Raw genomic sequence first — 16,527 nt, 5'->3', positions numbered from 1 at the left:
ACAATAGGTCCCTTTGAAACTGAGTCAAGGTTATGTTACCCTTACAGTCTAATTGTTTCTTGATCGCTGTTGGCTAAAAGACTAATGCCCAGATCATTAATTGTAGCTCATAGCTAAAATTATATTTATTCTTTATTCTGTTAATGTGCTACAGTATGGCTGTCTGCCTCAAGGCTTTGACATTCAGTGGTTTAAAGAAGAACCACTGCTGCATGTGCATCACTCTGTCTGTGTGTAATGTCATATCGATTTATAAATAGTGATGGACGTTCAAGTGAATGAAGCCTTGTGGAATTTCCGTATGCATCAAAGATATTTACTCATGTGATAACAACATTACTGCATAACTTAATGGTCTTACAAGCACAATATTTGATTATTTGTGATGCATGTGTCAGCATCCTGGTCAGTATTCTGGTGCCAGTATACTGGTCAGTATCCTGGTGGCAGTATCCTGGTGTCAGTATCCTGGTCAGTATCTTGGTGTCAGTATCCTGGTCAGTATCCTGGTATCAGTATCCTAGTGTCAGTATCCTAGTGTCAGTATACTGGTGTCAGTATCCTGGTGTCAGTATCCTAGTGTCAGTATCCTAGTGTCAGTATACTGGTGTCAGTATCCTAGTGTCAGTATCCTGGTGTCAGTATCCTAGTGTCAGTATCCTAGTGTCAGTATCCTAGTGTCAGTATCCTAGTGTCAGTATCCTGGTGTCAGTAGTGTCAGTATCCTGGTGTTAGTATCCTTGTGTCAGTATCCTGGTGTTAGTATCCTGGTGTTAGTATCCTTGTGTCAGTATCCTGGTGTCAGTATCCTGGTGTCAGTATCCTAGTGTCAGTATCCTGATGTCAGTATCCTAGTGTCAGTATCCTAGTGTCAGTATCCTAGTGTCAGTATCCTGGTGTCAGTATCCTGGTGTCAGTATCCTAGTGTCAGTATCCTGGTCAGTATCCTGGTGTTAGTATCCTTGTGTCAGTATCCTGGTGTCAGTATCCTGGTGTCAGTATCCTGGTCAGTATTGTCAGTATCCTGGTGTCAGTATCCTGGTCAGTATCCTGGTGTCAGTATCCTAGTGTCAGTATCCTGGTCAGTATCCTGGTGTTAGTATCCTTGTGTCAGTATCCTGGTGTCAGTATCCTGGTGTCAGTATCCTGGTCAGTATTGTCAGTATCTTGGTGTCAGTATCCTAGCTGGTCAGTAGTGCCAGTATCCTGGTGTCAGTATCCTGGTGTCAGTATCCTGGCGAATATCCTGCAGGTCAGTATCCTGGTCAATATCCTGGTCAGTATCCTGGTGACAGTATCATGGTCAGTAGTATCCTGGTGTCTGTGAAGATGTGAAGTACAGGCGTAGAAGCATCTATGAGTAGGATGCTGCATTCAGTCTCATACAATATCTCTTTTGAGCTTTCCACAATAACAAAGGCACTATTCGTATATGAAATTGATTGTCTTTTCACTGCTTATCTCTGCTTATATGGTGCATGTTGTATTGTTAGTGTAATTACTGTAGGCTGAGAGCCAGCATAGAGGTTCAACTGGCTGACATATTGCTGAGAGTCAAGTAGAATTGTGCATTTCACCACCATGCACTAACCTTAAAACCTAACCGTACATGTCTAAATGAAAATCCCATAGGCACCACATCCCACGTTTATTGGGTAACGTGTTGCATTACATGTACATGCACGGTTGCTTGCCTTGTTTAGAGCGATAGTTGGCTTGGGATTGGTATGAGGGTCTGCCATGGTTGAGCTAACACAGTGTGTGTGTGTGTGTGTGTGTGTGTGTGTGTGTGTGTGTGTGTGTGTGTGTGTGTGTGTGTGTGTGTGTGTGTGTGTGTGTGTGTGTGTGTTTGTGTGCGTGCGTGCGTGCGTGCGTGCGTGCGTGCGTGCGTGTGTGCGTGCGTGCGCGTGCGTGTGCGTGTTTGTCCTCATGCTCTATGGCTGAAATAGGGTTGCTACGGCATTGATGTATACTTGTATAGAGTGTGACTGCAGTTATTTGGCCTGGGGAATCCGATGGATCACTGGAGCACAATAATGCCCCCGAAGTGTGTGTGCGTATGTGTGTGTGTGTGTGTGTGCGTGTGCGCGTACGGGGTGAACAGGTTTCTAACCATAATACAAAAAACATGCACACACGTGCACAGACTACTACTTACACACACACACGCAAGCACCCACAAACACAAACACACACACACACACACACACACACACACACACACACACACACACACACACACACAAAAAGCAACCAGTACCACGTCATTGACATTAGCATAATCAGCCGGGTTATGAACAAAACACATATGTCGAAAACCACATTCAACATTGATGATATGCCATTTATATTTAAGTGCAATGAATAAAACATCTGGCGGAATCCCGAATGCTCGCTGCTTCATTAAAAATGCAGAGGGTTCTGCCAACAGGTTTTTAATGAGCCTGATTGGTTGAAATGGCCAAGCAAGGCATGCATCTTTCACTACATGCATGCAGAGAGCATCGGGTGGCACGTTATGTACACTGTAAAATGTTTTATTTCCATTCCAGTGGTGGAAAGAGGTACTCACATATTTTTTACTTAAAGGGGAAACCACCTATTTTCAATATTGAACCTTCTGTGTTGCCTAGAACTGGAGGATTGATTTTGGGGTTTGTATTATATTGGGGTAAGTACAACGGTGTGATGTAAACTCGGTGTACTTTATAATACAAACCCCAAAATCAATCCTCCAGTTCTAGGCAACTCAACTCGTCTAAGGTATATTAATGACAATATTGAAAATGGGTGGTTTTCCCCTTTAAATAAAAGTATAAATGTAGAAGTAAAAGTCTGGAATTGAACTTGAGTAAAAAGTACAAAGGTTTTTATTAAGTATTCATTAAGCAGAAAGCAGAAAATGGCAGATCAGATCTACAAGCTCACAATTCAAAAGTACAGAAATTTGGAAACACTCCAGTAACGTAAAGATACCTCAAAACTGTACTTAACCCTTTCCAAGCCACGGGGAGCCCCTTAATATTAAAACATATACCGGACATCTGAGCAAGGAGTCTCAGCCGAAATAAATGATTTTTATCCGAAAATCGGCGATCGTCTAAACTTCCCTATAGTCACCACTCGTCCATCGATAGCTCATGCTGCTCTGACATGACGCAGAAGTGACGTCAGGTCCTTTCCTTCTTCAGGCTTCCTTGCTGCTGTCCGTTTACTGTTTAGACGATTACATTAGCATAGCTGGAGTGCTAAGGGCTAAGCTAGCCAAAATGCTCACATCGACCGTTCAGTACCTGGACCTGGACCTGGACCATATGCTTGGATTATATGCACACGGATCGCGCACGCGAAACGCACGGGGAAACGATGCCTCGGCCTAAACCTCCACTTTATCCCGATGGAGATCCAGATATTCATGGTGAGCAAATGACCGGGGGATTGAAAAAAAAGAAAAAAACAACGGCGCGGTTCAAGAAGGAGGGGTGGCGGGCTCATGTTTATAAACATAATATTATGTCTCAGATCATAATACAATAATAGAAATGTCACGGCTAATCTACCAACAACCATTCTATTTCGTCTGGCTGAAGTGTTAAGCATGGTCAGGCACGTGCGTGCACACATAGACATCAGAGGGGGCTTGAACTAGCCTGCTTCCAGACCATAGACCCCGCCCACTCTCAGAGTGGACTCGAGCTGAGTCTGAGATCAGGCTAGGCTTGAACCCCTGCCCTTTTATCCGCCCGTAAAAAGTGCTCTCTCCGGACCACGAATGCAGTTTTTACTATGGTGAAAAAAATGAAAATGCCCTCTTTCCATGCCATACCTGAAGGCAGCATTCAAGAGAATTGCAAGCTCAAGCTTGGAGGAGGTCTGCTATTTTTGTCATTTTCACCAAAAGGCCCTTTTAGATATTTCAGCCCCTGCCCCTCTAACATTCTCTGCACATCCATGAGCACAGTACAACACTTAGAATATTCCTATGTACGGTAGCATTATCTCGCCTCCGTTTCATAAAAGGCCACGTCTCTCTCAACACATTGGTATTCACACACTCTGCCCTGACAGCACAATTATTATCTTTGTGGCATTTGGTGTCAGAGGCAGCAATCTATGAGAGTAATTACAATTATATATATATATAAAAAAGGCAATTATCTATGCAAATGTGGGGCGCTATATCATTAATGTCGCCATTCTTCCTTAGTGTTATTACAACTAATGGCATGGCAGAGCTGTTTAAGAGCTACGGTATGGCAAGCCGGGTCATGTCAGACTCAGGCGCCTGCAGTCTTTGGGGGTTTAAACACTGTGATATTGTGGTTAACTGTGGGATGGTTCGGAAAATGGACGCTTTAGTATCATGTAAAGCAAGGGTCTTCAACAGGAGGTCCGGGACCCCTAAGGGGGTCCTCAGAGTTACGATGTTATATGAGATACTTCAATGGTTTCCTATGGAAATAAGCTTAGTCTTTTCTAGGATCTCCTTTTAGTAGACCTTGTACCAGTGAAATGAAACTGTACTTTTTCCTATGCAAACTTCTAATAAAGTCTTCAATCAATCAAACTACAGGGGGTCCTCCAAATCTTTGAGTGGTGTATAGCCTATATATTTATTTTTATATTAAACTCAGTCGGTGCCATATTTAAAGTGGGACCTCTTATATTGCCGGTTCGCCAACAAAGGGTTAAAAAAATAGTGTGCACGCTGGTACACACATTCGTGCACAGATCATGCACTATGCATGTGCATGCTTTTCACAGCTTTCAAACAAAAAAATCCGCTTGGAAATCCGTTCAGGCATTCAGGAGAAGGCAGCCCTTATGTTTTCTTCAAATGTAAACAAACATGGCTGCCGTGTTTGAAAGATGGGGTTGGTATGGGGGTTAAACATTAAACATGCAATTTCGCGATCGCGATCGGTACACTGTTGGAGGTCCAATTGTTTTTTTTTCAATTTTTTTTTTTTTTAATTATTAAAAAAAAAAAAAGACGTCCAGAAGACGTCTGGCAGGGAGGTCCATAGTTAAAAAGACGTTTTTATTATAGAAAACGTCTTTTTTGGCAGGGTAGAAATGTAGCCAAAAATAAAAGATCTACAAGCGAAGCGTTGTGAGCTTGTAGATCTTCTATTTTTGGCAAAGAGCTTTGGTGTATTGTGGAAAAAGAGCAGACTAAGTACAGAGTGAAAGGTCAAGTTTATTGATTATTGACCGTTCCAGTGGTTAAATATCTGAAAACTCGACATGAATCCAAAATACACAGATGATTGTGCTGTCAAACAATTAAACTATATATGGAATCTATGAAGAGGTTGAGGGGGTCCCTGCTTCATCTCTCTCTCAACTAAGGGGTCCTTGGCCTGAAAACATTGAAGACCCCTGATGTAAAGTATACATTTACTGTCGGTCTATGTGATTTATACTGGGCTAAAACCAAGGGCCCAGTATCTGGCTTGCAAGTTGAGGCGATATAGGAATCTCGCCTCCATTTCATAAAAGGCCACGTCTCTCTCAACACATTGGTATTCAATGAAGAGACTTCCTACAGCCACTAGTGTCGCTGTTTCCCCAGTGCTGGTGTCAGAAAGAATAATGCTCCATTGAAGTGGATGGGTTTTTGCCAAACTTTACTCTTGATTTTATTACCTTAATAAACATTGTCATAAATACTTTATGCTTCCAGTCGCTACCTGTATTTTAAAGTCTTCTTTCAATCACCATGATATGCGTTTCATTAATTTATGGTCCCATGTATTTTAGATTTGATGATGCTGTAGTAGGGGTGTGGCTAGCTCGATTGACAAGCTCCCAACCAATAGCATTTATTGACCCACCCTCTTCTCTGTCTCAACCAATAGAATTCTGGTGTCACTTTCATTTCAGGACAGGATGTAGAAAGATGACGGCATGCACACACTTGCCAAACAGTGTTGATTTCGTCGACTAAAACTATGACGAAAAATGTTTGCCGACTGTGTTTTTTTCACTGACGAAAACTAAATTAAAACTAAATAAAAACAAAGCTGTGATGACTAAAACTAAGACTAAATATATTGACAATTTCGTCAACAAAATAAAAACTAGACTAAAATGTTTGGGAGGGACTAGTGGAGAAGAGAGTCATTTTATGTTTGGTTGCTCTTCAAGTGTTGCCACCAGCGCGATGCGTTGTGAGCTTGTAGATCTGCTATTTTCAGCACACAACCAAGTTACGATGCCATCAAGGCTTGCCAAAATACATCTCAGTTGACTAAATCAACTGTAGATTTAGTCCCCTAAAATCTTATGATATTTAGTCAAGTCATTAGACTAAAACTAATACTTTTCAGGTGACTAAATTACGACTAAAACTAAATCACATTTTATTCAAAAGAATATGACTAAAACTAAATCAAAATTTGCTGTCAAAAACAACACTGTTGCCAAATAGGCTTCATTTACCGTCTGTAGATTATATGGGCATAATGCAAACACGCTGGTATGGTCCTTTAAAAAAGAAAAAAAAAATATATATAGCTCAGATAACACAGATTTAATCAGGACATTTTCAGTGGTATCTCTCCTAGCCCACTCAGCCAGTCTGATTTAATAAAAAAGTACCTCCATTACATTTCGTCAAAGGGCTGGCAGCAAGCAGCCATGCACCTCGAAGGAGGGATGGAAATCTTACCCATGTCGTGCTAAAATATTAACAACAAAGAGCACATTACTGGGGTACTGTAAGAACACCGTTATTCCCTTCTAAGTGCACACCATACTTTGTCCTAATGGATAACACTGGCTCTAAGGGTCTCGTATAAAGCCTGAATTAGCTGCTCGTGTGGCTAATAGTGTAAAAACCATGAAGCACTGCATGCTTAATAGTAACTCATAAATGTCATGTATTTTTGGAGCAGATTTACAGTGCGCTGCTATGCAATCACGTCTGTTGTGTGCGTGGTCTCTCTGGGGGATTTTAGTTCCGGGGAAAATAGTATATGCTTAATTAAATATTTATCATACTGTAGCAGATGTATTACCTTTTAATATTAGATAAAAGCGGGAATGGACAATCTACACCGCCGAAAAGGCAGAGACTTATGAATGCCTGTGCATGTCCACATAATGAGCTACCGTATGTAATTTCCCTCTCCAAAAATGAAGTATAAATTCAGATCTACAGTAGTTAAAGAATTACCCCATACTTCTCAGCCCGTGCATGGCTGTATTTCAGTCCCTGGCGCTATGGGCTAATGAAAGGGTGAATATTACCAATGATATTTCAACGTTCCAATCCTCTGTGTGTATTCACAAAACAATATGAAAGAGAATTTCACTGAACTGTGGAAATGTAAACACGTAGAGCAAATAGGGCTATTTGATTTTTTCAGCTTTAACAGTATACATATTTAATTTAAAACTTTTTTGTTTTAATTTGCAGAGGTAAGGTAACTGGAGCAATGAAGATTTCATTGTGTGTGTGTGCACGTGCACGTGCGTGTGCGTGCATGCGTGCGTGTGTGTGCGTGCGTGCGTGCGTGCGTGCGTGCGTGCGTGCGTGCGTGTGTGCGTGTGTGTGTGCGTGTGTGTGTGTGTGTGTGTGTGTGTGTGTGTGTGTGTGTGATAAGCTCTATTTGCCTTTCCCTGCTTTAATGGATTGCAAACCAATGTCTGCCTATTTAGAGAAATGACTCAGAATCAACAGTCAGAAGAGGAACTGACATCACTGATACAGTGTCGCCACCATGGTAACAGCCACATGCTGAAACAAGTCTGACATGATGAAACAAGTGACCAAATTTGGAGATGACTGACATCACTGACTGACATCACTGACGTCAGTCAGAGCTCTGGTCACACTATAAAATGCTACCCAACCCTGAATAAAAACTGTAAGGAAAAGAAGATGTCAGCAAGAAACCCAGCGTGTGGACCTCTGAGAAAACTGAGAATAGATGTGAGTCCAGTGACGGTTGATAAATGGGATGGAGCGGCTGTTAAGCGCTCACTCGATGATGCAGCTAAGAAGCTCATTTTGGAGAAGTATTGCTATGTGGAGAACTTCAGTCTAATAGATGTTCGCCTGTCGATCTCTACTGTGGCATGTGTGTTTGCCATGGTTGCTCAGGCCTGGGATTACCTGTATCCCTTCCCAGAATCCAAACCCGTCCTCGCCTTCTACGTCATCTCATATTTTACAATGAGTGGGATCCAGATTCTGCACACGGCATACAAAGAGAAAGGCATCTTCCTGGTGGCAGTGCAGAAAGGCCCAGTGGGGAAGGACCATGTGTGGCAGCTCTCCTCCAGACTGAAGAGCTTTGATGACCAGTACACACTCAGAGTGGCTTTCACAGATGGGGAAACCAGGTTGTACCGCGAGGCGAGCTTCACCGAGTCTGTGTCGTCGTTCTTTGATGACAGCGGCAAGTTAGTGATGGACCTGTTTGAGATGTCCGTCTCTAAGCTCCATGATACGCTGGCCACAGAAAAGAAATAACATTTTTAGAAGACTCAGGAGAAGATAGTTCTTCCGGGAATATGAGCAATATACTGTATGAGAGAATATTAGGCCAGACCCTATACACCCCCTGTTGCTGTCGCTGTTCTTTTTGCTAGTCATAGTCAAAGAATGGCAGTTGACAGCAGGGACGTGCAGAGAATGTTAGAGAAGCAGGGGCTTAAGTTTCTATTTTCAATGCTTGATTTCTACACAGAGAGGGCAATTCTTTCAACATGAGATGCTGCATTCAAGTTCAGGAGAGTTTGGACAAGGCAATTCTCTTGAATACTGGCTTCAGTATATGGCATGAAAAGAGGGTATTTGCATTTCTTTCACCATAGTGAAAACTGCATTCATGGCCTGGAGAGGGCACTTTTTATAGACGGATAAAAGGGCAGGGGCTCAAGTCTCCTTTGATGTCTATGTGTACATGTGCCTGGTTGACAGGAGCCAGCCAGCCAACCAGACACAGCCCCAGCGCATCAGACAATGTCTCTACAGGACCTTACGTTGTTAAGTATCCAATCGTGGACAGGCCAAAACAATGTCATCAACGGAAGCCTTTCTTGGTCCTGATCCCCGTCAGTGGTCCGTGACGTCAGTTACATTATACGTGTATGAGCATGGATCTCATCCGTACTAATTCAGTCTCAGTGAAATGTATGTATGCACCGCTCAAAAATACAAACAAATAGAAACTCGCCATGTCTTGAGGCCAAACTAACATAGAGCGCTGAGGAGAAGGAGAAAAAAGTGGTGTGGAGAAAGGATTAGGGGACGGGGAGGTTTAAGAGAGGGAGGGAGAGAAACGTTTAAAGCGAACGTTAATAGTTTTATAAGCATGCCGGTGATTCCTGACATGCTTTTAACACGGGCAGTAGGATGACACATAATATTCAGGGTAATTACATGGTGTCAGGGAAAGCTGTTAAAGCCCTGGCAGTCGGAAGTGACTGTACCACACTTTACCATCTGGGCGAGAGAGAGAGACAGAGAGAGAGAGAGAGAGAGAGAGAGAGAGAGAGAGAGAGAGAGAGAGAGAGAAGAGAGAGAGAGAGAGAGAGAGAGAGGCTGTAGGGGCCAGATGCTCTCTGCTGACTCTCTTACACACATACAGTATATTATGTGTGTGTGTGTGTGTGTGTGTGTGTGTGCGTGTGTGTGTGTGTGTGTGTGTGTATATATATATATACAGTATATATATATATATATATATATATATATATATATATATATATATGCATATATATACACACACACACATGGGCGCGCGGCCGCGCACACACGCACACGCACACGCACACACACACACACACACACACACACGCGCGCGTGCACACACAGTTACATCATGTTAATTCATTCATGCTAATTTAACTAAGAGTATAAATGAACACTGAGGACTCTACTGTGTACACTTGAATAAGCCATGAACACATTTCCATATCATATGAGCACATACGGTGTGTGTGTGTGTGTGTGTGTGTGTGTGTGTGTGTGTGTGTGTGTGTTCACGCAATGTTGCATTCATTCATGTTAGTCAGTGATGCGGTGGCAAAGTCAAACAGAACAAAGCAATTTGAATACAATAACAGAGCTGCTCATATGTATCTCTGGTAGGTGCAGTCTGCCCACCACATACTGTAAAATGCATCGCAATGAAACACTGCATTGGGTGCTTTTTATAACGTGTTTTTATTGCCGTAAGTCAAGTGCACTAATCCACCCTCAGATGGACAGTCGCATGTGTCATCAAGGTACAGTAGCAAAGAGAGAACACATGGATACATGCATGCCGTCGTTGTCGGGTGGAAACCTTGTATGTCCAAAACCGTTTGTTTTGTGTTTATCATTTTTAAAATGATTTAAACTAGTGAAAACAGACTATCTACAAGCACACAACGCCTTGCGGTGCGAGGCGTTGTGTGCTTGTAGATCAGCTGTTTTCACTACTTTTTTTTGCGATGGCCATATGACGAAGCAGTGCTTTACTTTGCGAAAAAATGTACAAATTTTAAACATGGAGATACAAGGTTTCTGTCCGACAGTGACGATGTGTAAAGGCATGCGCGTGTGTTGGCATTATGTGCAAAGTACACTAGACATTACTGTAGGCCAGGGGTGTCACGTGTTGCCAAGTGCTGGACCCAAGTGCAGAACTACACAGGCAGGCAGGCAGGCAGGCAGCTCAAGTTGATCAATGATGATTTATTAACAAACGCAGGATACAAGATGGCATTAACACAGGTCACATACAGGGGCAGGAACAAACCATGACAACAAACTATAATCTGGCAAAGAAACACTGAACACAGGGAGGTTTAAATAGACACAACTAACACATGATTGGCTACAGCCAAACAAGACACAGGTGTATACATTAGCGAATCATTGGACAGGTGAGACAAGACAGGTAGTGGCAACAAGGCAAAACAGGAAACACTGGGATAACACTACACAATAAAGGTACACACCAGACAGTCCATGACAAGGGGTGTCCAAAGTGAGTGTCTAATTCTGATCTGGGTCAAAGAAAGGCTATGTTATTGTAATCTTTTTACAATTCACGTCTGGTTACTCTCGCGATGCATATGTTTGTGACTTTGTTATGGTCCGACCGAAAGTGCATTTTGTCAGGAGATATAGTTGGCCCTTGGGTGTTTTAATATTTTCTAATGTGGCCCCCTTTGAAAAAGGTTTGGACACCCCTGCTGTAGGCACTATGCGATGCATGGTGGTATACACTAGTCAGGACAATAAGGAAACATAATCCACCGTCGAGGGAATCATGTGCATGGGAGGTGTGAAAAGGGGTGACAAAAAGGAGATTTGAAAGAGTGAGGGAGGTGAGCTGTTTTAACAGATTTGAGTGCAGCTTCAGTGCGGGGAGTGTGTCCTTATCTTGAGTATCACGGATGGCCGGACATAAGACTCACCTAGTAAGGGAATATATAAATAAGACTTTTAGTCCTCGCAGCTGTCCTCAGTTTGAATCCAACCCGAGGCACTTTACTGCATGTCATCCGCCTCTCTCTCCCGCCTTTCCCGCCTCTGTGTACTGTATCTGTCTCAAGTAAAGCACAACATGCCCAAAATATGTCTTAAAAAAGAAGGAAAACACATAAAGTCCCTATAAGAGAACAATGGAGACAATACATTTTTTATGTCTTTTTCAGAATTTGGTATTTTACCCTCCCACAGTACTCTTCACGCCTTGTTTACACCCATGATAAATTAAAAGTTAAAAAGGCAGGGGTAGGTGCAGTTGCAGTAGCAGAGAGCTTTTTGGAACGTGTCCTTATTTTTTGTTGAAGAGCAGGGTGACGAAAGCTCTAGCTTATAGTTTGAAACAAATACATGGTTGGAAGAACCATGGAATGCCATGACACCTTGACACCTTGCATGTGCCGTATTTGTTATCCACATACCGGTATGGATTATGCAAATCTCTAAGATTAACTTGGAATCGGATATTTCTTTCCATCACCAGGGAATGAAAAGTTTCACAACTTTGTCAATAAATACAAAACTATACCCTGCTGACCACGTATAGGACACCAAACCATATGACTTTCCCCAGGTCCCACCACCCAGTTTCACTGACAAGATGCAATTAGCGCCGGCAAACGGGGACCCTGACAGCCATCACATCAGACAAGGACTGTGGTAATGCCAAAGTCGTGCCCTTTGGCGTCTGCCACGTTCAAGTGGCTGATGGAGCGAGACCTGGACCCCCGGAGTTGTGGTGTGTGGTCCACCTTGATGACCTCCCTCTCTGCATGCAGCAGACTTGGATGGAGCTCAGTGTCCGGGCGGTGTTCCAGGCCGTTGGCCAGGCAGGCCTCTGCCTCCCCTCGGGGAAATGTCACATCCTGCAGTGAAAGATGGTGTTCCCATAAGCCACAGGTTAAGCGTTGAAGGGGTCACCATCGACCCAAGCAAGGTTGCTGTTGTTAAAAAACTGGATGACACCAGAGAACAAGAGAGCTGAGAGCAAAGTTTCCATAGCCACTCTTTTGTTCAGGACAGAGCTGCCGACCCCAGTGGACCTCGTGTTTAGAGTCTGTTCCGTTCTGAGTCGGAACAGAGTTGGTGTTGGACAGTGGTGGACAATAACTACAGTACATTTCGGTTCTTAGAGGGAGAGCGTCAATCGAACTATCCAGCCATCATGCTGACATAATGTCTTGAGAGATTACCTAATGGTAATGGTGCATTTATATAGCGCCTTTCCGAGGCGCTTTACAGAGAATGGCTCAATTACATTGACCCATTCACACACACATTCATACACCGATGTCAGAGGAAACCATGCAAGGCACCAACCTGCTCTTCAGGAGAAATTAGGGGTTCCGTGTCTTGCTCAAGGACACTTCGACAGTAACTCTAGGGGAGCCTGTGATCGAACTGGGAACCTTTCTGGTTGCCAAGCGGCCACTCTACCCCTAAGCCACTGCCGGCCCCTAAAATAATATCTACAAGGAATTGGCTGTCAAGACAAAAAGGCAAGGCGTTAGTTGAAGTAGGAGAAATCAGGAGAAATTAAACAATTAAACAAAATGAAGGAGCTGCCTCACACCAGCAGAGCTGCTTTTTCAGAGTCCCTGTCTCTCCCTGTCTTTCAACCAAGTGTTTCCTTGTTAGAGAATCACATCAATAACAATGTTTTGGATTGTTTTGACGGGCCTCTATATCAATATGACCAGGCACCAAAACAAGCATACAAGTAATTAATCATCATCACGGACTTGACTGAGGCAGTTCCTCTCTGTTCATAAAAACAAGCACAGTAATCTGAACACAACCTGTCTCTGAATCAATTATTTATTTATTTTTTCCCCTTTCTCTCCATCTCTGAATGCATGCTACTGTATGGTATTGTTATTGTATGGTATGGTATGGTATGGTATGGTATGGTATGGTATGGTATGGTATGGTATGGTATGGTAAGGTATGGTATGGTATGGTATGTATTACTACACTCTTATCTTAGATGGCTTTTGATTGATCACATTTGTTGTTTTGATGTATTGTAGCACGCACAAGATTTTCCACGTGTACCCCAACGTCCCTACACTGGGTGAACATTCGGGATTCGAAACAAAGGAAAGCATAATTCGGCATAAATAGTCAATCTACAAGCTCACAAGGCGCCACATTGTGTATTATCGCCAATGAGATTTGATGCACTCACTTGTGCAAGTGGGGGGTCATAAAAAGAGATCTCAGTGTCTTTGTTCCGGCCGAAGTATAGTATCCATTCACACAGGGATGTTTCAAAGTCACCTGCATGTGTTCTCAAGGTTTGAGTCTCTTCTTAGCATATCTCATCCGTACATCAAACAAGATTAGATGAAGAATTTTGCACTGTCAAATCTTTTTGCATTAAATGTTCCTCCGTTGGACCAGTGTGCACTGACTGCATATCCTTTGCCAGCAGCGTTTCTGAGAGCTGGAATGGAGCAGGGCAGGGCAGCTGTATTGTGGTGCCAGAGGAAAATGATGGAGAGAGTGGGGGGGGGGCTCTTTAATGCATCGCCAACATGTGCCCTCCTAATTGCACACACACACACACACACACACACACACACACACACACACACACACACACACGGAGTGTTAGAATATACTGTCCGAGAGTGATAAACACAGAGGTGTCAAAAGGGCACCGACGCGGATAGTGGGCGACACTAGTCCTTGCCTACCAATCAAATCTGTTTAAAGTGTAAAGTGAGGGGTTATGGGGTAATCCCCCCCCTCCCCCCCCCCCCCCCCCCCCCCCCCCCCCCACACACACACACACACACACACACATACATGCACCTCTAATCCTCACACGCTAAAGAGCTTACCATGGACGGGTCACGGTTATGGATATTTAGAAATATAAATATCTATAGCTGCTGACTGTGACCTACACAACACAAGGAGGGTGTTGGCTGCTTGGAAAGGGGGAATGGGGGTGAGAGAGTGAGTGGCACGAAGAAGAAGAGCAGGGAGAGAGTGTGGGATGAAGGGAGGAAAAGGCCGATGAGGGAATGGAAAAGAGAGGGTTTTGGGAGAGATGGAGGGAAAAAAAAGCAAACCCCGGTTGAATCTGACACATGGCGAAGGGAGAGCGGAAGAGAGAGTGCTACTGTAGACAGGACAGAATCCTGATGTGAGACAGTGTGAATGAAAAGCAGAGAGCGAGAGAGGGAGAACGATTGAGACAGCTGAAAGCGACGGAGACACAGAGCGACATGGTGAGAAGCTGAGACAGAGCCAGACAGAGGCATGAAGACATGGAGGTCTGTGGGGGAAATAATGTGACACCTCGCGACACCCGTGGGCCAGGGTTTCCGCTAGGCATTTTTGGGGCCGGCCACCGTGGCCGGCAGGATTATAGTTTACCGGCCAATCAATTAATTTATCGGCCATATTATATTGAACGTCACACGTGTTTGCAGATGAGATACTGTATGTGCATGGTGCACATAATAATTACCCCATTTTATGTGCTGGGCTTCCTTAATTGCTCTTTATCACAGATGCAATTGAAATCTGTTCCTGAGTTAACAAAATAATATCCTTACTACTTATGTTATGTAGTAGTATAAAGAAGTGAATAGGTTAAAGTGGGCGCGCAACACAAGCGAACCGTTTGCGCGCCCTGCCACACAGTAGACTACGTGGCCTACAAATTAATAAGTTAATTGTATTCTAGACTATATGATTTTGGCTTCACCGTCTCATGAAACCTTTATATGCAAACACACAACATTTGTTTTGTTTTGTTAATGTTATGTTGGTGCAAGGAAGGTTACTAACTTGCCTCTGTTGCTTTGACCACGATGGGATCACATCCATGCGATCAGAAAGTCATTATAATATCCACGATTCCACAGAGTTCGGGTCCCTTTTTCATTATCGTCTACTCTGGGTCCAGCTTGGTCTAGAACCCCAGTTCTGTTCTGATTATAACACTAGCGCATTAATGTAAGGCTATCAACTTGACGGAGCTGTGAAACGTGATGTGTGCTTCTCCGTAAGGCCGTGTGCTTGTCTAAAATAGCAGACATACAAGCTCACAGCGATGCGCGTTTCGACTTGTTGTGAGCTTGAAGCTCCTATATTTCCAATGCACGTAACATAGAGATGGGATTTATGGCTATTTGAAGTGAGCCGGATCTCTGGGATCCGTTCCTTTCAAAGAGCCGTTCAAAAGACTAGCGTGCTTTTCCCACCACTGTTCAGGAACGGCTCCCTACTGTGAACCGTTCATTTCAAAGAGCCGTTCAAAAGACTTGATTCGTTCGCGAAAGTCCCACCTCTAACAGCGCAGCATGAAGCAGCTCCGCTGTCGTCAGACTCACAGAAGACAGAACATGATACAAATTTAAAATTATGATAGGTTTTAATGGTTGTAGCTTACTACTTTAGACAAATAATTATGTGAATAATAAGATTAAATGATAAAATAGCCTAAGAGGCATTTTCCCAGCCGGCCACGGTGGCCGGTGGACTTTATAATTACCGGCCAATGAAACATTTAACCGGCCAATGGCCGGTAAATACCGGCTAACGGAATCTCTGCCGTGGGCAACTGAACGACTTTACTGTACCATGGACCTGTTACAGAGTAGCACCGACATGTGTCCTCCGGAGAGGATGGCAGAAAGTCTGTGTACTGTACACCAGGGGTCTTCAACAGGGGGTCCGGGACCCCTAGGGGGTCCTCAGAGTTACTATAGGGGTTCCTCCAAATCATAGAAACTCTTTTCCCCTTTTTTATATTAACCACTTGAACCCTAGCTAGTGTCCTATTCTGAGAACTTTAGCCAAAGATAGCAGATCTACAAGCTCACTACGAGCTTGTAGATCGGCTATTTTTGGCAAAGAGGTTTGGTGTAGAGGGGGAAAAGAGCAGACTAAGTACATAGTGAAAGGTCAAGTTTATTAAGTAATAAATAGTGACGGTTCAAGTGGTTATCTGAAAACACAAATTGACATGAATCCAACATACCGGTACACTGATGATTGTGCTGTCAAGTAATGAAACT

At 43.5% G+C, this 16,527-nt stretch overlaps 1 protein-coding gene across 1 annotated transcript; it reads left to right on the top strand.

Annotated features, from left to right (window-relative positions):
* Window positions 1-7,888: 7,888 nt before the first annotated feature.
* LOC308283802 (signal peptidase complex subunit 2-like) lies at window positions 7,889-8,482 on the top strand (the record flags this gene model as incomplete). The annotated part of the gene is made up of 1 exon (XM_080724297.1): window positions 7,889-8,482. One exon carries the CDS (start codon window positions 7,889-7,891, stop codon window positions 8,480-8,482), a length of 594 nt encoding a protein of 197 aa, XP_080580423.1.
* Window positions 8,483-16,527: the final 8,045 nt, after the last annotated feature.

This window comes from Nannobrachium achirus (assembly GCF_963921795.1).
Source record: "Nannobrachium achirus genome assembly, chromosome: 4".
In the NCBI taxonomy this organism is placed as follows: Eukaryota; Metazoa; Chordata; class Actinopteri; order Myctophiformes; family Myctophidae; genus Nannobrachium; species Nannobrachium achirus.
The sequence above is the reverse complement of the archived record's forward strand: the minus strand, read 5'-3'. Positions and strand labels throughout refer to the sequence as shown.